Genomic DNA, 25,275 nt, shown 5'->3' with positions numbered 1-25,275 from the left:
GCACTTCTCCTCGTTCCCTCCACCTCTGACACATATCCTCTTTGTCAATCTTTCCTCACTCATTCTCTCCATGTGACCAAACCATTTCAAAACACCCTCTTCTGCTCTCTTAACCACACTCTTTTTATTACCACACATCTCTCTTACCCTTTCATTACTTACTCGATCAAACCACCTCACACCACATGTTGTCCTCAAACATCTCATTTTCAGCACATCCACCCTCCTCTGCACAACTCTATCTATAGCCCACACCTCGCAATCATATAACATTGTTGGAACCATTATTCCTTCAAACATACCCATTTTTGTTTTCTGAGAAAATGTTCTTGCCTTCCACACACTCTTCAATGCTCCCAGAACCTTTGCTCCCTCCCCCACCCTGTGACTCACTTCCGCTTCCATGGTTCCATCCACTGCCAAATCCTCTCCCGGTTATCTAAAACACTTCACTTGCTCTAGTTTTTCTCCATTCAAACTTACCTCCCAATTGACTTGTCTCTCAACCCTACTGAACCTAATAACCTTGCTCTTATTCACATTTACTCTTAGCTTTCTCCTTTCACACATTTTACCAAACTCATTCACCAGCTTCTGCAGTTTCTCACCTGAATCAGCCACCAGCGCTGTATCATCAGCGAACAGCAACTGACTCACTTCCCAAGCCCTTTCATCCACAACAGACTGCATACTTCCTCTCCTCTCCAAAACTCTTGCATTCACCTCCCTAACAACCCCATCCATAAAAAATTAAACAACCATGAAGACATCATGCACCCGTGCTGCAAACCAACTGTCGCTGGGAACCAATCACTTTCCTGTCTTCCTACTCATACACATGCCTTGCATCCTCGATAAAAACTTTTCACTGCTTCTTCCAACTTGCCCCCCACACCATTTACTCTTAATAGCCTCCACAGAGCATCTCTATCAACTCTATCATATGCCTTCTCCAGGTCCATAAATGCTACATACAAATCCATTTGTTTTTCTAAGTATTTCTCACATCCATTCTTCAAAGCAAACACCTGATCCACACATCCTTTACCACTTCTGAAACCACACTGCTCTTCCCCAATCTGATGCTCTGTACATGCCTTCACCCTCTCAATCAATACCCTCCCATACAATTTCCCAGGGATACTCAACAAAATTATACTTCTGTAATTTGAACACTCACCTTTATCCCCTTTGCCTTTGTACAACACAGTCACCCCCTTTTTAATGAATTCCACTGCAATATCATCCAGACCAGCCGCCTTGCCAGCTTTCATCTTCCACAAAGCTTTCACTACCTCTTCTCTGTTTACCAAACCATTCTCTCTAACCTCACTTCGCACACCACCTCGACCAAAACACCCTATATCTGCCACTCTATCATCTGACACATTCAAAATACTCACTCTATCTCCTTCTCACATCACCACCACTTGTTATTACCTCCCTATTAGCCCCCTTCACCAATGTTCCCATTTGTTCTCTTGTCTTACACACTTTATTTACCTCCTTCTAAAACATCTTTTTATTCTCCCTAAAATTTAATGGTACCCTCTCACCCCAACTCTTATTTGCCCTCTTTTTCACCTCTTGCACCGCTCTTTTGACCTCCTGCCTCTTTTCTTTATACATCTCCCAGTCATTTTCACTATTGCCCTACAAAAATCGTCCAAATGCCTCTCTCTTTTCTTTCACTAATAATCTTACTTCTTCATCCCACCACTCACTACCCTTTCTAATCTGTCCACCTCCCACACTTCTCATGCCACAAGCATCTTTTGTGCAAGCCATCACTGCTTCCCTAAATACATCCCATTCCTCCCCCAATCCCCTTGCGTCCTTTGCTCTCACCTTTTTCCATTGTGCACTCAGTCTCTCCTGGTACTTCCTCACACAAGTGGCTGATTCAGGTGAGATCACTTACTCTCACCACTCTCTTCACACTAACATTTTCTCTTCTTTTCTGAAAACCTCTACAAATCTTCACCTTTGCCTCTACAAGATAATGATCAGACATCCCTCCAGTTGCACCTTTCAGCACATTAACATCCAAAAATCTCTCTTTCACGTGCTTATCAATTAACACATAATCCAAGTAGTGGTAATGTGAGAAGGAGATGGAGTGAGTATTTTGAAGGTTTGTTGAATGTGTTAGATGATAGAGTGGCAGATATAGGGTGTTTTGGTCGAGGTGGTGTGTGAAGTGAGAGGGTTAGGGAGAATGATTTGGCAAACAGAGAAGAGGTAGTAAAAGCTTTGCGGAAGAGGAAAGCTGGCAAGGCAGCGGGTTTGGATGGTATTGCAGTGGAATTTATTAAAAATGGGGGTGACTGTGTTCTTCACTGGTTGGTAAGGATATTTGATGTATGTGTGACTCATAGTGAGGTGCCTTAGGATTAGCAGAATGCATGCATAGTGCCATTGTACAAAGGCAAAGGGGATAAAGGTGAGTTCTCAAATTACAAAGCTCTAAGTTTGTTGAGTATTCCTGGGAAATTATATGGATGGGTATTGATTGAGAGGGTGAAGGCATGTACAAAGCATCAGATTAGGGAAGAGCAGTGTGGTTTCAGAAGTGGTAGAGGATGTGTGGATCAGGTGTTTGCTTTGAAGAATGTATGTGAGAAATACTTAGAAAAGCAAATGGATTTGTATGTAGCACTTATGGATCTGGAGAAGGTATATGATGGAGTTGATAGAGATGCTCTGTGGAAGGTATTAAGAATATATGGTGTGGGAGGCAAGTTGTTAGAAGCAGTGAAAAGTTTTTATCGAGGATGTAAGGCATGTGTACAATTAGGAAGAGAGGAAAGTGATTGGTTCCCAGTGAATGTAGGTTTGTGGCAGGGGTGTGTGATGTCTCCACATTAGTTCAATTTGTTTATGGATTGGGTTGTTAGGGAGGTGAATGCAAGAGTTTTGGAGAGAGGGGCAAGTATGCAGTGTGTTGTGGATGAGAGAGCTTGGAAAGTGAGTCAGTTGTTGTTCGCTGATGATACAGCGCTGATGGCTGATTCGGGTGAGAAACTGCAGAAGCTGGTGACTGAGTTTGGTAAAGTGTCTGAAAGAAGAAAGCTGAGAGTAAATGTGAATAAGAGCAAGGTTATTAGGTACAGTAGGGTTGAGGGACAAGTCATTTGGGAGGTAAGTTTGAATGGAGAAAAACTGGAGGAAGCGAAATGTTTTAGATATTTGGGAGTGGATTTGGCAGCGGATGGAACCATGGAAGCAGAAGTGAGTCACAGGGTGGGGGAGGGGCGAAAGTTCTGGGAGCATTGAAAGTTGTGTGGAAGGCAAGAACATTATTTCAGAAAGCAAAAATGGGTACGTTTGAAGGAATAGTGGTTCCAACAATGTTATATGGTTGTGAGGTGTGGGCTATAGATAGATTGTGCAGAGGAGGGTGGATGTGTTGGAAATGAGATATTTGAGTACAATATGTGGTGTGGGTTGGTTTGATAGAGTAAGTATTGAAAGGGTAAGAGAAATGTGTGGTAATAAAAAGAGTGTGGTTGAAAGAACAGAAGAGAGTGTTTTGAAATGGTTTGGTCTCATGGAGAGAATGAGTGAGGAAAGATTGACAAAGAGGATATATGTGTCAGAGGTGGAGGGAACGAGAAGAGGGAGACCAAATTGGAGGTGGAAGGATGGAATGAAAAAGATTTTGAGTGATCAGGGCCTGAACATACAGGAGGGTGAAAGGCGTGCAAGAAATAGTGTGAATTCGAACGATGAGGTATTCCGGGGTTGTCATGCTGTCAGTGGATTGAACTAGGGCATGTGAAGCATATATATATATTCATGAATCTGGAGGAGGCATATGATAGAGGTGATAGAGATGCTCTGTGGAAGGTATTAAAAGTATATGGTGTGCGAGGTAAGTTCCTAGAAGCATTGAAAAGCTTTTATCAAGGATGTAAGGCAAGTGTACGAGTAGGAAGAGAGGAAAGCGACTGGTTTCCAATGAATGTCGGTTTGCGGCAGGGGTGCGTGATGTCTCCATGGTTATTTAATTTGTTTATGGTTGGGGTTGTTAAGGAGGTGAATGCAAGACTTTTGGAGAGAGGGGCAAGTATGCGGTCTGTTGTGGATGAGAGGGCTTGGGAAGTGAGTCAGTTGTTGTTTTCACTGATGATACAGTGCTGGTGGCTGATTCAGGTGAGAAACTGCATAAGTTCGTGACTAAGTTTGGTAAAGTGTGTGAAAGAAGAAAGCTGAGAGTAAATGTAAATAAGAGCAAGGTTATTAGGTTCAGTAGGATTGAGGGACAAGTAAATTAGGAGGTAAGTTTAAATGGAGAAAAACTGGAGGAAGTGAAATGTTTTAGATATCTGGGAAAGGATTTGGCAGCAGATGGAACCATGGAAGCAGAAGTGAGTCACAGGGTGGGGGAGGGGGCGAAGGTTCTGGGAGCATTGAAGAATGTCTAGAAGGTGAGAATGTTATCTCGGAGAGCAAAAATGGATATGTTTGAAGGAATAGTGGTTGCAACAGTGTTATTTTCCTGACTTTACGTGAATGAAAATGTTCAGATTTATCCATTGTCCAAGTGCAAATAGGTAAATTTCAAAATATCACTCTCCTGGTCACAAAAGCAAAGTCTGAAGGGAATGATAGCCTTTTTCTCCACTTGTTATGCGTAAGCAGTTAGGAAATAACACTCACTACCCAGGAACAAAATTGTGTTACACAGTGAATTATGGAAGGGATCATTTATTTGTGTACCTTGGAACTTTGAAACTCCTTTCAGTAATGAATAGCTATGTGAATTAAGAAACTTGTTCTATAGCTCAACTTGGTTTCACATTAAAACACATGATGAAAAAGATGGTCACTACCTTAAACTTTCTCAGAAATTTCCATTGGAGGAAATCAAGAGAAGGGATCTTTGGGGCTTTTCTACCAACTTTTCAGATGATACCATAATTTAAACATTGTTAAATTACTCTGTCTGGGTCTAGGAGTTCTTCCTTCAGGAAAGATTGATACTGCTGTGCCTCTGAATTACCAATGAAGTTATCTTACTTAAAGTATCGTTTTTCACTTGGTTTTAGTGTTTCATTAAAATTCCCTTTAAAACCTCCTCCTTCATATGGATACATTCTTATGCCTGGTGGGTAGACTGCAGAGGACAAAAATGAAGATTTAAGGACAGGAAACTGGAAAATCTGTTTTTTCTCTGAGTTAGGGCCTTGGAGCAAATTTTCCTGATATTCATATTTGTCCTGCCTTCACTTTTTTTTTTTTTGAAAACAATATCTGTTTACCTTCTGTGACTACTTTTGAGCTGACATCTGTGAACTGTGAATTTTGAGCTATATGGCTGGAAGGGAGTGGGTCAATGACATCCTGGAGGTGTTTGCTGATTAGCTAAGGATGGACATGAATCAAGCTAACTGCCACAATCACCAATGAGTGGTTAGCAAAGGGTGAGAAAGACAAGCATTTTCCTCACTGGAAATACTTAAGGTTCTCATCATTCTTATTCTAGGGATATTTTAGAGAATTTTGCTTGCTCTGAGTCACTGCCTTGGAGTAAAGTTTTTCATTTTCAAAACCTATAGTTCTGATAGTTGCTGTTTATTTTTCCCCATTGTTACTACGTGTCTTTAGTGCTATATTTAGGGAAGCAAGTCTACCCTAGAAAACAGGATGTCCAGACCTCTTGCCATTATACTGGCAAAATGATTTCCCAAAAATATGCACTTGACCAACCCCATCATCATATGCTTTATCTAGGTATGGTACCCTTCTCATTTTCAGTCATGACTGTTTGAATTAAAATCAGTCCATACTCTAGATTTATAAAAAATGAAATGAGTAAATTTCAAATTACCCTCAAAATGATCACTTCTTGAAGCAATGTCATGCCTTTTGCATAGTTTAAACTAAGAGCTCTCCACACTCATGGTTCCTCATCACATGAACATTTTCTTTTATCAAACAACTTCTTAAATTTATGTATGGCTTCTGCATGAACCATGTCGTCAGTTATTGTTCCATTTATTCACCATTCTTATACTATAAAAGTACTTCTTTACACCTTTTTTAAACAAGTTTCCTGCTTAATTTCATGTTGTGTCCTGTGTTTGCTCTATCTGGACACCTCTTGAAGAATATTCATTGTCCATGTCATTATTCTGTCTAAAAAACTTAATGGTTGTGATCAGGTCTCTTACAATTCGGGCAAATTTAATGCCTTTAACCTTTCTTTGTAATTTGACACTCCTGAGTCTGGTACAATCTTGGTTGCCCTCTTCTGGATCTTCTCTGTTAGCTCATTGTCCAGTTTAGGTTAAGTGACCAAGCTTGAGAAGCTTATTCTAGTTTTGTTCTCATGTAGGATATGATCAGCTTGCTAAATTTTTACTGAAACCTATATTAACATTTGCTAGCAGATAGTTTGTCTCCTTGAGTATTCTCCTAATGTGGAACTCTGTCAACAGGTTAGGGACAATGTTGACTCCCAAGTCCTTCTCACACACTAAATCCCAAAGCTTATTTCTCGGGAGATATTTTTTGTATTTAGGCCTCTTTCCATTTTGTCCCATCCCCATCGCTTTACTTTTGTTTATCAACCATACATGAGACCAACTTTGTTAAGTCCTCTTGTAAGGTGATGCAATCCATCTTGCCATTCACTTCTCTCATGACTAGCAAAGATATTCAGCTGGGAGTCCATATCTTAAGGCAAGTCATTTAGATGGATCAAGAACAATAATGGTCCTAGAACAGAATCATGTAGCATATGATATCAGAAAAGTGACTTTCACTCTGGTCTCTCTGAGGAGCATTCCTATGAGGGAGATTAAGAAAAAGATCTTGAGCTTTCCTTAACACCTTTGTTAAATGATGATTTACCCAAACATCAAAAATCAACTTTGTATGGCACTGTGTTTACCTCCTTTGAGACAAGAGTTTTTCTGATACTGCTACAAATTACCTCTAGAGAAACTTGTTTTACCATAGTTTTCAGTCAGCTAATAAGTCTTTCTTTAACTTTCTTCCTTCATGTTGGTATGCTTTCACATCTGGGGCAAACCAGCCCCATAGAAAGAACTGAGCTTTGAAGAATAAAAAGCTATTTCTGACTGGGCTAGTTTCCCATGAGCAATCATCTAGGTTGCTATTTTTTCAAAAAAACTTTTCTTTTAACTTATGGAAATCACCAGCAGGTATTGTCCATGTTCTGAGAATTTTGAGACAACTAGTCTGAAAAGTTGATCATTTGGTGGGACAATGATGTCATTGTCAAATGGAGATTGCTGATTGGTAGGGAACCCAGACCAAGCTGAAGGCTGCAACCTCTAAAGGTGGTTAATGAGGGCTGAGATGTATAAACCACACCAGAAGGATCTTCGAAACTATTTTACATCTCATTGGACACTGCCCAACAGTGAAACAGATTTTGATTCTTTAACCTACTAACTGTAGCTGCTTTAGATATTTTGTATGTCATGTTTGTTAGTTTTCAGTAAAATTGAAAAAGAATCTGTTAATTTTGTTGTACCATTTGAAAGACTTATTTTTCAAAGAAATCATGATATATATACCTTCATAGTAACAAGTCACTAACATGCATGGCAATACTGCGAGATGTACAATGCATCCCCACTAATGGTGATTCTCAGTAATATTTGATCCATTATTGATATACATCCATGTACATTATTTATGTAAATCTGTATACATTATCTATATATTTTCTTTGCTTCTTGGGCATTGTAAATATTATGTACTGTTAGCCATGAAAAAATATGAGTGACATATGTGGAAGCATTGTATGTTAACAGTAAATGCTTCCTGACTCATTTATCCCCTGTTTACTATTCCTGGGACTTCTTAATGACTTAAAACTTACAAGGCACACTCACAGTCTACTGCTGGAGGCATCCCCTACCATATACAGCACATCAGTAGTTAATGGATTAAAACTTGCCTTTTCTTTTTTTTGGGGGGGGGCTTTTTTCCATGAATACAATAGTGATTATGGTATCTCATAACAATGCAACTGTCACCACACACTGAGTTGATATGTTTATATAGATGTCTCTTTTGTTTGAAATAAGAGGAATATTACTTGAAAAGTTCCTTGGATTTTCTCCTCTGCTTCAGTAAAATGACACTGTACTCCTCTCTTCAGTATCTTAAGGGTGACTAAACCCCTTAGCCCTTTCATTTTCTTTTACAATTGTGAATATGTTGAGGCTTCCAGGAAGTTTGAAATACTAAAAGTATGGCCGTACTATGAAAATTTTCATGTACTAAAGTCAGGCTTCTAAGTAAATACATGGATATGGAAATGTTCAGCAGCTTAATCACAATCAGTGTTATGTTCTCCTCAGACTTGGTCACTGCACTTAAAACACAAAGAGCCAATTAAAGAAGGAACAGAGGAATGCAACAAAGAGAGTACCAGGAAATAAGAGAGCTTAGTTACAGGGAAAGCTTTAAGGATAAAATTTTGCTCACTGTGTTAAGGATGAGTAAGGAAAAACTTTATCACAGCCATCAGCTTTTTAAACCAGTTTGAATGTAAATGAATTCTTCATGAGATGCAAAGATAGAGCAGTCAGAGCCCAAATACATATAATCCCAAGCAAGACACTCATTGTCATATGTACATATTAGACAGGTGAATTAATAGAATAAGTTAGATGATGAAAATGTGAATGATGACTGCTTCAAGAACTTTAAAAAGTTGTGTGATCATAGAGAAAGTTCAAGAGATGAAGTCCATCAGTCTGGAATTCCCTTCCTATGCTGTACAAATAGTTAATTACTTCTCTTCTAGGTTTTGACATTGAGTTTTCTTTCCAGGCTTGCCGCAACAAGATGGTGCAACACTTGGAGCATCTTCTCTTCTATGGTGCTGATATGAATGCTCAGAATGCCTCTGGCAACACACCTCTTCATGTTTGTGCTGTCAACAACTTGGAAGATTGTGCTCGTGTCTTACTCTTTCGAGGCTGTAACAAAAATGCTCTCAACTATGCCAACCAGACACCATATCAGGTGAGTTACTGTTCAAGTCAATACACATAAATGACATTCCGTTTGAAGAGAGATACAATGCAGCATAGGTATAAGAAAATATCCAGAACCCAAATTACCACATATGATTCGATCAAAATGGTACACAAGTTTCCAAAGTTTGCATTTGAGACAGTGTTGCTCTCAATATTTTCTCAGTTATCCCTCTATTTCTTTGAATTTTGCTCATATAATACATTCCAGTGAGTGTCCTACTTCCAACACTTCATCTTCTATGCAAAGTTCATGCTCTGTCATGATCTGCATCAAACTTTTTAGAAGCAAAGATGAGCATATATTTTCAATAACTAGGTATATGATAAGTAAACACTGACCTAGGAGATGCTACCAACTTAGTAGGTAGGCACCAACTAGGAAGGTACCTTTTTTGTAGGCTGGCACCAACCAAGGAGGTACTGAAAATGTGTCGAGATTTGGCAACACAAGATACAACTATTTTGAGAGATAGCATAAGCTCCTAAACCACTCCAATCTTGTTAAAACATGAGGTATTGTATACAACATGAACCCAGCAGGCTACATGGCATTGACTCTGCTCATGCCACATTGACCACTGCTTCAGGTCTCTGCTAGTATTTACTGAGGAAAGATGTATTTTTTGCCACTCGGGTAATTCCACACTTTTGCCCATGTGTACTAGTCAGCACTATACCTATAGTCCAGCAAGTACCCAAACTACATGTGAACATGCAAGAGGTAAGGAAGATCTTCAGCTTGGAGGAAGAGGTTAGAATAGAATACTGAGTGAACTTCAGTGTGGGTCTGGTGCCTTCAGCAGTTGTTTTGCCATTATGGTATCCACACCAAACTGAAAAGTGAGCCAAGCCAGAAAGCCTTTTCTCATGTGACTATTTCAAAAATAACATTACATGTCAAGCTACCAGTATAACATAATCCTAAAATATAAAGTACACTTTGTATTAATCACTTCAAACACAAATATTTTCACAGTTGTGTACAAGTGAGATTTTTTTTGTCTTGAACAAGCAGGGATCTGCACACACATTACAGCAAGAACACTTCACAGTGGGCTTAAACTCAGAGTTGCTTTGCCTCAGGATCCCCACACAGGTCTTCAACTGGTAGATACAACTGATGACTTAAAGCACACATTGATGTCTCCTACAAGGTACATCGTATATGCAGCTAGTGGAATGCGCTGGATATCCTGGCTCTTTTTATTGAATATGTTTATCTGAAGAACATTAACTTCAGCAGTTGTTGATTTTAGATCATAACCCTTTAATGGCAATGCCCAAATTTTTTGAGGTATCAAAATTGATGGCTTTCTAATACATTTTTATCCCTGTAGAGATTCTGACATTTTTCTTTCATATATCAAAGGTTGCATGAACAAAAACCCATCTGGACCACTTGCCAGTTTTATGGGGGAACATGCTCATTCCTTTAAGTATCCATAGATTCTGTAAAATGTTACTTTGAGTGATTTATAATACCAATATACATCATATGTAATAATGTTAATTAGATCGGTCTATTGTTTTAGACATTTTTTTTGCTAATTTTTGTTCAAAATTTATGAAAAATACTCTTCAAGGATTCAAGAAGGTAAACTCACAAACATTATAACAACAATTTGTTGAACAATTTTGAGATATGCAAATACAATTAAATCCAGTAAAACAAGCTAGTGCAAAAAGCAAAGCATCTTTTCCTCATATGCACTACTCATCTCATTGTCATGGGAAGTAATGATACAGGTAAATGTAAAAGTCTTGAAAAGAAGGGCTAATACACAGTCTGTAGTGATGAGGCGGGCATAGGAAGTGATTCACTTGCTGATGACACGGCATTGTTGGCAGATTTAAGTGAGAAACTGCAGAAGTTGGTGGCTAAGTTTGGAAGAGTGTGTAAAAGGAGGAACTTGAATGTGAATAAAAACAAGGCTATTAGGTGTAGCAGAATAGAGAGACGGGTTAGCTTTGGTGTTGGCATGGAGGAAAACTGGAGGAAGTGGAGTGTTTTAGATACCTGGGTGTGGACATGGCAGCAAATGGAACTATAGAAAAAGAAGTGAGTCATAGGGTGGGTGAGAGGCTGATGTTCTGGAGCACTCAGGAATGTGTGAAAAGAGAGATTGTTATCTATGAGGGCAAAATTAGGAATGTTTGAAGGTATGGTTGTCCCAGTGATTTTGTATGGATGTGAACATAGAATATAGATGAGGATGTGTGGAGGAGGATGGATGTGTTGAAATGTTTGAGGACAGTAAGTGGTGTGAGGTAGTTTGAGTAAGCAGAGAGATGTGTGGTAAGAAGTGTGGTTAAGAGAGCTGAAGGGGTGTGCTAAAATGGTTTGGACTTATGGAGAGATTGATGAAGAGGATATAAGTTTCAGACATGGAGGGGACAAGGAGAAAGGGGAGACTGGATTGGAGATGGAGGGATGGAATGAAAAAGATTTTGAGTGATCAAGGACTGATCATGCAGAAGGGTGAAGGGCATGCATGGGGCAGATTGAATTGGAATGATATGTTACAGAGAGGGTGATGTGCTGTCAAAGGACTGAACTAGAGCATATGAAGCAGGTGGATGAAATCATGGAAAGTTCTGTGGGGCTTTGTTTTGAGTAGGAGGGTTTGGTTTTGGTGGATTACACTTGACAATTAGAGAATAGATGTGAGCAAATGGAGCCTTTTTTTGTGTGATCCTGGTGCTACCTTGCTAATGTGGGAAACTGCAAACAAGAGTGAAAGAAAATCAATGATATGGACAAGGACATAGTCATAAAATTATTTGCTTCGTATATCTGTCCACAACTGGATTAAGCCTCACAATTTTGGTCACCTTACCTAAACAAGCACAAAGATATATTTGAGAGGGTACAAAGGAGTGACATCTCTAAGATACCTGAATTAAAAGAATTGAGCTATAATGTGAGGCTGAGGTCTACAAAGCTGTCCACCATGAAGGAGAGACGAATGAGGTAGGACCTGATAACAACAGCCTTCAGGTTTCAAAATCAGCTGGATACAAGTGACTGGGAACAATTCTTCAAAATATGCAGTACCAGAATAATCAGATGTTATGACGAAAAGCTCGGTAAAAAGCTTGTTATTATGGATGGAAAGAAGTACAGTACTGGTTTAGTATTATGAATGGTGGATGGATGGATGGAATAAAAAAACGGATGAGGCATAGAATATGAACATATTACAAAGATTTCCAAGGCTACTTGATGGCATTGAAACTTCAGGAGATGGAGCCCCACAAGCATGGAACTATCTCCTCATACTGTAAAAATAGGTAATTACAAATAGGTAAGTGCTAATCAGGAACAAATTCTTAACATTATAACGGTTGTCTTCAGGAAAATATGAAGCGGTAGTGTCTCACATGGGGTTTTATTCAGTGGTGTTGAATTAGGATCAGTTTTCTAGTTGTGACGTGATGCTCCTGAGTGATTAGTTCCTCTCACAAGCTTGCTTGTGTTTGAACAAGCTCCACCCATCAGTCTGGCAGCCACTGTAGCCCACCTGTAACTCTCTGCTGTGTTGATGTTATTCACAAGTAGAATAAAGGCTGCTTCCACTGCCTTCCCCTCTATCTGTCCAAGCCTTTGCAGATATCTGCAGAGGCTCACTCTCTAGTTGCTATATATAATGCCACAAAACCTGAGCCCTTTCCATGATCAGGCCCCACATATCTTTCAGTGGTTTCTCCAGCTGCTTTATATGCCATGGTTCCACCTACTGATAGCATGCCATTCCCTTTAAACCACATTGCTCCAATGTGCTCTATCCTTTGCATTGGTCATACCCTCCTGAATGTTCATGCTCTGAGCCTTCAAAGGTTTTCACTCAATCCTTTCACCTCCTTCTTTTCTTTATTCCTTCAGCTTTTAACATGTATGCCCCTTAAGATCCTTTCCTCACATATCCTCTCTCCAAACCACTATACCACCAAGCACACCCATGTTTGTCCTTAAAAACAGTGGCCTTTCTTTCCATACATTTCTCAATGTAAGAATGGCCCAACCCACCCACATCCACATGTATATACATACACGTCCACACACGCACATATACATACCTATACATCTCAACGTATACATATATATATACACATACAGACATATACATATATACACATGTACATAATTCATACTGTCTGCCTTTATTCATTCCCGTCGCCACCCTGCCACACATGAAATGACAACCCCCTCCCCCTGCATGTGCGCAAGGTAGCGCTAGGAAAAGACGACAAAGGCCACATTCGTTCACACTCAGTCTCTGGCTGTCATGTATAATGCACAGAAAGCACAGCTCCCTTTCCACATCCAGGCCCCACAAAACTTTCCATGGTTTACCGCAGACGCTTCACATGCCCAGGTTCAATCCATTGACAGCACGTCGACCCCAGTATACCACATCATTCCAATTGACTCTATTCCTTGCACGCCTTTCACCCTCCTGCATGTTCAGGCCCCGATCACTCATAATCTTTTTCACTTCATCTTTCCACCTCCAATTTGGTCTCCCTTTTATTTTTTTTTATCATACTTTGTTGCTGTCTCCCGCATTAGTTATTTTGTAGTGTTGTTAAATTCATGTAGCTTTTTGAATTTGTGATTATTCTGTGACCATGTCTAAAGTAGCTAGTCATTGGATGACTGGGTAAGTCTTTTGTTTGCTGGGCTAGTAGGTGAGGCTAAAGTTTATAGAATTTGCACTTTGAATTATAAACTGTCTGTCTTTGTTCTCTGTGTTTTTTATGAGTTTTACTTTTCTGCCTACCTCCTTTCATATAATAACATTATTATGTATATTTGCTAGGGCGACATGTTTCATGCAACTTCACTCTTAGCCAAACTAAGATGAAATAATCAACCAGAATGTTTTTATTACACTGGAGATAGTCAGTGTCAAATTTTGTGTGGAAGATTTTTTTTTTATATACTACCCTACAGTAAATTGAATGAAAGATGTCTTGACACAAGTGAGCAGAAATGTGATATGCATTTACTGTTGAAATATTTAGTTTTTCACCATGGAAGGATATCAGTTACTTATTGTGTTTTTTAGGTTGCAGTCATAGCAGGAAATATGGAGCTTGCAGAGGTGATAAAAAATCATAGCATTGAGGATGTTGGTAAGTAGTTTATGTTACCATTTGTTGTTATTTTGATTGTTGATGATATTTTCTGAACTTTTTGAGTATTTTCAGTAATCTTCAGTATTTGATATGTGTAGTAAGAAAATTGTCTGAAATGCATAACTATTAATGCTCATTTTTCAGTTTGAATATGTGATCCAGTTCATAGCTATTAGTTTCATCGTTATACTATAATTTGCTTTGGTATAATTGATATATGTTGATTATTTGTTTTCTCAGTTCCGTTTAAGGAGCCACCTAAATACAACCCAAACCGTCGCATCTCTGGAGCCCCTCTAACCCGAACTCATTCAGACCCTAGGCTGGAAGTTAGTACCGTTACAAAACCGCCATCTCCTTCTCCATCTAGTAGATCCATTCCTCCCTTCAGCTCTGCTTCTTCCTTAAGTGAGACATCAACGGGTAGTAGTTCTACATGTACACATCCAAGTGAGATGGATTCTGAAGAATGTGCCAGTGCTTTAGGTTCGGCAAGTCTAAATGCTGGTAAGCTGAGTATATTAATTCTGTTAGTTCAGGAAAATTTCTCAGACATTCTTAATAGACTATTGAATATCATTCTTTATACCTGATTATTTTACTGTTCCCCTTATATAGCTTTTCTAATTATTATTATATGGAAACTTTTCCCTTGACCTCTCTGTAAGCACAAAGTGGACTGGATTACAACTGTAGTCATACATGGATGGGTTCAGCATGGTTGACTGCAACCATATTTGTATAGATTGCCTCTTCCTGCTCTTTAAACTTGAAGACTTGTTTTATTGATATGCAAAGATGCCTCATTACACAAGTTACCCATATATCACAGAGAGAGAAGGTATGACCTTGTCCTTCCCAAATGAGTATACTCGCTATTTTTTACAACATCTGTGAAGCAGTGTGCATTCTGCCCAACAAGTTATTGATTGTCTTGAGGGCAATAATGATACTTATATTAATTTTGATCAATGTTGGACTGTTATCATTATCGTAAAGAATATGGTAGTAGGGAGTATAATTTGATTAATGGTGTATTCACTGTTATGAATGGAAATGGTGAACAGCGTATGGAGTTGTGTGCTGAAAAAGGACTAGTGATTGGGAATACCTGGTTTGAGGAGAAGAATGTACACAAATATATGGATGTGAGTAGGAGAGATGGTCAGTGGGCATTATTGGATTATGTATTGATTGATAAACATGTAAAAGAGAGACTTTTGGATGTAAATGTGCTGAGAGGGGTAGCTGGTGGGATCCACTATCTTATGGAGGCAAGGATGAAGATTTATAGAGGTTTTCGAAAAAGAGGAAACAGTGTTGGGAAGAAGAGAGTGGTAAGAGTGAGAGAGCATGGAAAAGAGATGTGTGAAGAGTTACCAGTAAATGAAGTGAAGGTGGATGGCTGAGGAATGGGATAGGAAAACAGTGATGGCATGTGCAAAAGATGCATTTGGTATGCTAAAGGTGGAAGGTAGGCAGATTAGAAAGGGTAGTGAGTGGTGGGATGAATAAGTAAAGTTGCTAGTGAAAGAGAAAAGAAAGGCATTTAGGCAGTACTTACAGGAAAGTGATTGGGAGAATATGAAAGAAAGTGGTAGGAGGTCAAGAGGAATATGCAGGGGTTGAAAAAGAGGGCAAAAGAGAGGTAAGACGAGTGAGTATTAGTAAACTTTAGGAAGAATGAAAGGATGCTTTGGAAGGAGATAAATAATTTGTAAAAAACAAGAGAACAGGTGGGAACATCAGTGAAGGGGTCAAAAGGGGATGTGTTATTAGGTAGTGATGAAGTGAGGAGGAGATGGAGTGAGCATTTTCAGAGATTATTAAATGTGTTTGATGATAGAGTGGCAGATGTAGGTTGCTTTGGTTAAGGTGTTATACAAAGTGAACTTATGAAGAAAGTGGATGACTGTATAAAGGCAAGGGGGATAAAGGTGAGTGTTCAAACTACAGTGGTATAAGTTTGTTCAGTATACCTGGGAAGTTGTATGGAAGGTATTGATCGAGAGGGTAAAGGTATGCACAGAGCATTAGATTGGGGAGGAGCAGTGTGGGTTCAGAAGTGGTAGAGAATGTGTTGATCAGGTATGTGCTTTAAAGAGTGTGTGTGTGAGAAATACTTAGAGAAACAGATGGCTCTGTACATGATGTTTATGGACCTGGAGAAGGCATGTGGTAGATTTGATAGAGATGCTATGTGGAAGGTCTTCAGAGTTTACAGTGTGGGAGGAGAGCTTTGAGAAGCAGTGAGAACTTATTATCAAAGTTGTAAGGCTTGTGTATGAGTAGGAAGAGAGGAGAGTGAATGGTTCTAAGTGAAGGTTGGTCTGTGGCAGGAGTGTGGGATGTCACCATGGTTGTTTATTTTGTTTATGGATGGGATGGTGAGGGAGGTAAATGCAAGTCATGAAGAGATGGGCAAGTATGTAGTCAGTGGGGGATGAGAGGGCCTGGGAAGTGAGTCATTTGTTGTTTACTGATGATACAGGACTAGTGGTAGATTCAAGTGGGAAACTGCAGAAGTTGGTGACTGGGTTTGGAAGTGTATGAAAGGAGGGAGAGGAGAGTGAATTTGAATAAATGAAAGGTTATTAGGTTCAGCAGGATTGAGGGACAGATTAGTTGGGGTGTGAGTCTGAATGGAGAAAAACATGAGGAAGTGAAGTGCTTTAGGTTTCTGGGAGTGGAAATGGCAGTGAATGGAACCAAGTAAGTGGAAGTGAGTCATAGGGTAGGGGAGAGGGTGAAGGTTCTGGGTGCCTAAAGAATGTTTGGAAGGAAAGAACATTAACAGGGAGGGCAAAAATGAGCATGTTTGAAGAAATAATAGTGCCAAAAACATGATATGGATGCGAGGCATGGGCTTCAGAAAATGATGTGCAAAGAAGGTTGGATGTGCTGGAGATGAAATGATTGAGGTCAATATGTGGTATGAAGTGGTTTGATCAAGTAAGTAATGAAAGGGTGAGAGATGTCTGGTAAGGTCAAACCTCTTTAATCCAGCAACCTTGGGACCTGGCCATTGCTGGACCACAGAAAATGCCAGAAAACAGAAATTGACCCCTAAGGGAACCCCCAATGTAAACATATTTCTGACCCGTTAGTACTGCCAGCTCATTACACGTACATATTGCTGTTATCAAAGGTAGAACAAAGCTTAGAAAAGGAAATAATACAACCTTTAAATCTTTCAAGTAAGGTTTTTATTGTTACCTCAGTTTACATCAGAAGTATCCCCAGATGGAGGCTTCTCAGTATCTTGGGCAAGGGTTTTTCATGGCATACAACGCCAATAGGGGACAGATTCTTTAGCATTATCCACTTGTTCTGGGGCTAAGTTTCTGCAACCACTAACTGTGCAAATTCATCCACAAATTTTGTCAGAGCTTTATGACAAATAGCTAATATAATGAACGACCATAGCTTGGTAGTTAGCTTTGGTTGACTCTTGTTACTATTGTTGGTGTATTGTTATTGTCAAGGCAGCCAGCCCACACTGTATTAGTCCCAGCCAGGCAGCCAGCTTGTACAATCTCTCTCGCCCTGTATGTATTGCTGTTGGTTGTTTGATAGAAGATTGGAGTTTTTATTGATTCTTTTATACGACCGTACACTACAAGCATCTGTGTCAGCACTACGCTTTTCTCTGTACACTCTTTGTGCTGAAATTTCACTTTTCTCTGTACACTCAATGTGCTGAAATTTCATGTCTCCAATTAAACTTGTGTAACCATCCTTGTGAGTTTTCACAGTCATAGTCTAGCTTTAGTTATCTATGAAAAGCTTTGGCCTGCTCGAAAAGCATCTTCCCAGAAATGCTTACACCTTCATTATGTCAGAGCTTAAACTTCTATACAAGTGCACTGTCTACTTCTGTACTCCTGGCACCTTTCAAATTTTTCTAAAACTTTAAACCTTTCTGTATTTCATTTTCAACTAAAAACAATATAAGAAATTCTTAATTAGCTTGGCTGCAGTGTAAACAGATTTTGGCATCTTAGTGTTGCTAACAGCACTGCCCTGGTGGAAGATCCACAGGCTAATGATGGCAGATTCAAAACCATGGAAGTTACCAGACCACAGAGTGCTGGATTAGAGAGGTACAACATGTGTTTAAAAGAGTGTGATTTGGAAAGCAGAAGTGGTTATGCTTAGAGATGTGCAACATGTATTTAAAAGAGTGTGATTTGGAAAGCAGAAGTGGTTATGCTGAAATGATATGGAAATTTGAAGAGAATGAGTGAGGAAAGGGTGAGAAAGAGGATATATGTCAGAAATGGAGTGAACAAGGAGAATGGAGAACCATTTGGAGATGGAAAGATGGAGTGAAATTTTTTGAGAGAGATCAGGGTCTGAATGTGTAGGAGAGTGAAAGGCATGCATGGGATAAAATGAATTGGAACTGCGTATAATACTCTGGTTGACTTGCTGTCAGTAAACTGCACCATGGCATGTAAAATATCTGGGATAAACCATGGAAAGGTCTGTGGGGACTGGTTGTGGATAGGGAGCTCTAGTTTTGATGCATTGCAGCAAGAGAATGAAATGAGTGGATGTGGCCTTATTTTGTCTGCTCTTGTTACTGCCTTGCTAATGAGGAAAATGGAATCAAGTATGGAAAAGAAAATGTGATCATAATAAGAGTATTATAATGAGTATGATATAGAGTATTCTAAAACAAGTGAGGTCAGGCATATGTGAAGATGGCATAGATCATTGTTCATGGAATGATAGCACTGTATATGAAATTGTGAATATGGCTTGTATCTGAAAATTATGTACTTATTGAGGTCCCTTGGCAAAGATAGGGACTATTTTTAGGAAAATGCTGTTGTTGGCAAAACTGTGGTTGGCAAGGTTTTAGACTTACAGGAAAAGGGATGTTAGGAAAGGGACCCATGAGAGGTACCTTAATTCCTTTGATGTCCACTTCAGTGTTGAAAATTAGCGTTATACTTCATAAACAACATGCTAATAATACAAAAGTACAAATAGATGCAATGCAAAACTTTACAGTAGAGTAGAGTAATAGAGAAATAATATTGTAATTTTTTTCTATTACATCGGAGGCTCCAGTCATGGATGAAACTCCACATGAAAGCTGAACATTAATTAAGATATAGAAAGGATTATGAAAGAGAAAAAGAAGTGATAAGGGGAAGCAGTTACAAATTTGAAATGTGCCAGGTCATAGTTATAGTTGTGGATAGGGAGCTCTAGTTTTGATGCATTGCAGCAAGAGAATGAAATGAGTGGATGTGGCCTTATTTTGTCTGCTCTTGTTACTGCCTTGCTAATGAGGAAAATGGAATCAAGTATGGAAAAGAAAATGTGATCATAATAAGAGTATTATAATGAGTATGATATAGAGTATTCTAAAACAAGTGAGGTCAGGCATATGTGAAGATGGCATAGATCATTGTTCATGGAATGATAGCACTGTATATGAAATTGTGAATATGGCTTGTATCTGAAAATTATGTACTTATTGAGGTCCCTTGGCAAAGATAGGGACTATTTTTAGGAAAATGCTGTTGTTGGCAAAACTGTGGTTGGCAAGGTTTTAGACTTACAGGAAAAGGGATGTTAGGAAAGGGACCCATGAGAGGTACCTTAATTCCTTTGATGTCCACTTCAGTGTTGAAAATTAGCGTTATACTTCATAAACAACATGCTAATAATACAAAAGTACAAATAGATGCAATGCAAAACTTTACGGTAGAGTAGAGTAATAGAGAAATAATATTGTAATTTTTTTCTATTACATCGGAGACTCCAGTCATGGATGAAACTCCACATGAAAGCTGAACATTAATTAAAATATAGAAAGGATTATGAAAGAGAAAAAGAAGTGATAAGGGGAAGCATTTACAAATTTGAAATGTGCCAGGTCATAGTTATTGGGAAGGAAGTGAGAGGGTAGTTAGTTCTAAAGTTTCGAGGTCTAGTAAAAGAAAGAGTTATCAAAATGTCCCACCCTTGAGTTGCCAACAGCCACACAAGTTATCATATGACACAGCAGCTTGCTAAGTATTGCATGGCCTACCTAGTGGTGGAGACACACAAGCAGCTATCTCTCAAGAGCAAAGACTAAGTTGATACCTATAGAAGAGGGAAAGTGAACCAACATTGTGGCATATGGCAAGAGGGTCAAGTGTTGAAGTTAGTCTGGGAGAGTTTGTAAGTCTGGCAATTCTTAACTCGGCTGTCAAGTAAGGATACAAAGCTAGAACCACTCCAGATGTAAGAGCAATACTCCATGCAAGGATGTGTCAATTCTTTGTATAAATGGAGCAAAGTTTCAGAAGAAAAGAGATTTCAAAATCTAAACAGAACTGAAAAATTTCTTAGAGGCAGACATGGCTATTTCTGTAATATGGGGTTTCCAAGGAAGAGGGGATTTTACAGCAATACCAAGTATGTCCAGTGAGTCAATTGGTGGAATTACAGAACCACCAAAGGGTAGAGGAAGGTTATGTTAGCGAACTTTATTCTTAGAGAAATGAATCATTGTCGTGTACAACACCATTTTTATCTCCAAGATATATTACCCTTTGATGTAAACAGAAAATTCATGTTGATTAACATCCCCACCCCACTTGTGGGGTCACATGGGTAGATGAATATGTAAGGGGTGATATTCCAAGTAGTGGTGCTCGGTTTTCTTTAGTTAAGTGACAGAAATATTCATTTATGACAACCATAATGGGATAATTAGAATAAGAATGTTGAAAAGGTTGCTTGGTAGTATAAGTTTTTTGGTAAGGGAGGAGGCAGTTCAGGGGAATAGGACTTTTCTCATTAATTCTTCATCTTTCCATAGCAATACTTAGCAAAAAGTAATATCTCTTAACAGTTTTTTCATATAGTAAAGGAATTTACAAGAAAACCTGATACAGTTTTTCATAATAGAAACTTTTTTTTTCGTTATTTTGCTTTGTCGCTGTCTCCCGCGTTACCGAGGTAGCGCAAGGAAACAGACAAAAGAATGACCCAACCCACCCACATACACATGTATACATGTCCACACACACAAATATATGTACCTATACATCTCAACGTATACATATATATACACACTCAGACATATACATATATACACATTCCTATGAGTCCACGGAGAAAATGAAACATGAAAAGTTCCCAAGTGCACTTTTGTGTAATAATCACATCATCAGGGGAGACACAAGAGAGAAATATAACAGTCAGATGATATACATCGAAGAGAAGAAGCTAGGACGCCATTTGGTAAACATGTTTACCAAATGGCGTCCTAGCTTCGTCTCTTTGATGTATATCAACTGACTGTTATATTTCTCTCTTGTGTCTCCCCTGATGATGTGATTATCACACGAAAGTGCACTTGGGAACTTTTCGTGTTTCATTTTCCCCATGGACTCGTAGGAATATCTTGATCACACGCAAAATTGTGATCTTTTCCAATGTATACACATGTACATAATTCATACTGTCTGTCTTTATTCATTCCCATCGCCATCTCGCCACACATGAAATAACAACCCCCCTCCCCCCTCATGTGTGCGAGGTAGCGCTAGGAAAAGACAACGAAGGCCCCATTTGTTCACACTCAGTATCTAGCTGTCATGTAATAATGCACCGAAACCACAGCTCCCTTTCCACATCCAGGCCCCACAGAACTTTCCATGGTTTACCCCAGATGCTTCACATGCCCTGGTTCAATCTATTGACAGCAAGTCAACCCTAATATACCACATCGTTCCAATTCACTCTATTCCTTGCACGCTTTTCACCCTCCTGCATGTTCAGGCCCCAATCACTCAAAATCTTTTTCACTCCATCTTTCCACCTCCAATTTGGTCTCCCACTTCTCCTCGTTCCCTCCACCTCCAACACATATATCCTCTTTGTCAATCTTTCCTCACTCATTCTCTCCATGTGACCAAACCATTTCAAAACTCCCTCTTCTGCTCTCTCAACCACATTCTTTTTATTACCACACATCTCTCTTACCCTATTATTACTTACTTGATCAAACCACCTTACACCACATATTGTCCTCAAACATCTCATTTGCAGCACATCCACCCTCCTGCACACAACTCTATCCATAGCCCATGCCTCGCAACCATACAACATTGTTGGAACCACTATTCCTTCAAACATACCCATTTTTGCTTTCCGAGATAATGTTCTCGACTTCCACACATTCTTCAAGGCTTCCAGAATTTTCGCTGCCAAATCCACTCCCAGATATCTAAAACACTTCACTTCCTCCAGTTTTTCTCCATTTAAACTTCCCTCCCAATTGACTTGACCCTCAACCCTTCTGTAACTAATAACCTTTCTCTTATTCACATTCACTCACAACTTTCTTCTTTCACACACTTTACCAAACTCAGTCACCAGCTTCTGCAGTTTCTCACATGAGTCAGCCACCAGCACTGTATCATCAGCGAACAACAACTGACTCACTTCCCAAGCTCTCTCATCCACAACAAACTGCATACTTGCCCCTCTTTCCAAAACTCTTGCATTCACCTCCCTAACAACCCCATCCATAAACAAATTAAACAACCATGGAGACATCACACACCCCTGCCGCAAACCTACATTCACTGAGAACCAATCACTTTCCTCTCTTCTTACACGTACACATGCCTTACATCCTCGATAAAAACTTTTCACTGCTTCTAACAACTTGCCTCCCACACCATATATTCTTAATACCTTCCACAGAGCATCTCTATCAACTCTATCATATGCCTTCTCCAGATCCATAAATGCTACATACAAATCCATTTGCTTTTCTAATTATTTCTCACATACATTCTTCAAAGCAAACACCTGATCCACACATCCTCTACCACCTCTGACACCACACTGCTCTTCCCCAATATGATGCTCTGTACATGCCTTCACCCTCTCAATCATTACCTTCCCATATAATTTCCCAGGAATACTCAACAAACTTATACCTCTGTAATTTGAGCACTCACTTTGTCCCCTTTGCCTTTGTACAATGGCACTATGTAAGCATTCCACCAATCCTCAGGCACCTCACCATGAATCATATATACATTAAATAACCTTACCAACCAGTCAACAATACAGTCACCCCCCTTTTTAATAAATCATAATAAATCATTCCACATAAAACTTTGTTTTATGTGGAATACTATGAAAGGTAAAGTTTTAGTGTAACTTGTGATACCTACAAAGAAATAAGTTGCCCAGCTTATAGCCTCAACTGTTAGAAACCACCTGTAGCATAAAATCAAATTAATGCAAATGGTACCTGTCACATATGTGTCTCATGAAATTGTGCATATCACATGCATTCTTCTTTCTTTAATAGCTCGAAACGTAGATATATGGAATTTTTTTCTTATGTCTGCTGTATTTTAGAAGTGAATGAATTTACATCCTGACTAGGGAAAGAAAAACTGCCCTGGGAAGCATGAGCCCAGAATTCTTCAGATTGTACTTGTTACAGGCTTTAGGGTATACATGTATGTAGATTGATTATTCTTGATGATTTTGATATGAAGTATCCTTTTTAGTTTGATACATGATTTAGAAAGTAAATACACAGTAATGTCTCAGGTCCAGCATTCCACACTTGGGCTACTTCCATACTCTGGCAAGTATGATGATACTGTTCCTGTGTAAATAGGAACTTATCTATGCAAAATCACCACTCTATAACGTTGTTTGAGTGCTACCCGGACATATGTGCATTATCACAGTCCATTTTATGTTAAGTTTTGAATTTCCAATTATAGGCCTGCATAGAGCAAGATCAACTAACCCCAATGAGCTTGTTTAGGTGTGGTTTAAACCCTTCACTTGATATGTATTCTGTTACCAGTATTTTAGTCTTCATTGTAGTAGTTGGTAGGCAGCCTATGACTAGGGAGGTATATTACCAGTACTACCTGCATGGATGTTGGGAGAGTTAGTGACATCTGCTTAGTGAGCCAGCACTTCAGTGGTTGTCAAGTTGCACTCCTCTGACCCAGGTAGCTGTCTTTTCTTTCTGCTTCATTAACATGTGGACTACTGGCATTCTGTCCACAAACATACAATCCCTCCTTATCATATTTAACACATGACAACACTAAACTCACACAGCTCATTCTTCGTAACTCTAGATTTTCCCTGCAGTGAGCACTATGGGCTAGCCTAGCCTTTTGGCAGAATGGTAGGGGTAGTAGATAGAAGTAGTAGGTAGGAACATTTAGGCAGGAGCATAAGGTAGAAACATTAGGTAGAAATAGTGGGTAGGAGCATTAAATAGAAATAGTCATTAGGAATATTGGGCAGGAGCCTCTGTAAACACTGTGTTAGAGTTGCCCTCTGCTAGTGGTCTTTTAAAGGCGAGGCATTAAAGGCTAAGAAGTGGCATTGGAGTCCTTTAGTTATGGAGACTTTGTTTCTGTGGCCACCAGTTTGAAGGAGTGTCAGTTGGAACAGGCATCAGAGATATAGATAGAGAGATAGATAGAGATGGGTAGAAACTGGGTCTTGGAGGCATTAAACTTAACTAGATTTCAGCTACCCCACTGAAATATCCAGTCTAGATATAGGTTTATTGAGGAATTTGTGCTGAGATGAGATGGTGATTGAGTGAGAGAAAGAGTAAAATTGAAGGATATGGAGGAATGTGGTGTTGTGTCATTAGCTTATGAATGAATTTGGTTATTTGTAGAAGAAAGGAAATTGTCGATAAAAAGGAGAAAAAGTGTAGGGTACATGACAGAACCTTGAGGCACACAAGGGGAGGCTTATCCATCAATGACCACAGAGATAGATTGGCCAGAGAGAAGGCTAAATATGAGGGAGCAAAGCAAGGGAGGAAAGCCAAAAGAAGGGAGCTTAGAGATGAGTACCTAATGCCAAACCTTGTTAAAAGCTTTGGGTATGTCAGGGCAACTACATAGGATTCCCAAAAATATTTCAGGGATGATGACCAGAGGTTAGTTGGATAGGAGAGAATATCACCAGTAGATTTTTCCTTACAGAAACCATACTTGTGATTAGAAAGAAGAGTGTGAGATTCAATATCTCTAAGGACATGGGAGTTGAGGATGGATTCAAAGACTTTGGAAATGACAGATGTCAAAGC

The 25,275-nt window shown here is 39.2% G+C and overlaps 1 protein-coding gene across 1 annotated transcript in view; it reads left to right on the top strand.

Annotated features, from left to right (window-relative positions):
• Window positions 1–25,275, top strand: part of Prosap (SH3 and multiple ankyrin repeat domains prosap) — a 1,027,613-nt gene that overhangs the window by 908,613 nt on the left and 93,725 nt on the right. The window contains 3 exon segments of the mRNA XM_071671621.1: window positions 8,818–9,012; window positions 14,096–14,162; window positions 14,406–14,672. Coding sequence (XP_071527722.1) covers window positions 8,818–9,012; window positions 14,096–14,162; window positions 14,406–14,672 — 529 coding nt within the window.

The sequence above is a fragment of the Panulirus ornatus genome, chromosome 16 (genome assembly GCF_036320965.1).
Source record: "Panulirus ornatus isolate Po-2019 chromosome 16, ASM3632096v1, whole genome shotgun sequence".
Taxonomy (NCBI): Eukaryota; Metazoa; Arthropoda; class Malacostraca; order Decapoda; family Palinuridae; genus Panulirus; species Panulirus ornatus.
This window is presented reverse-complemented; position numbering and strand designations above follow the sequence as displayed.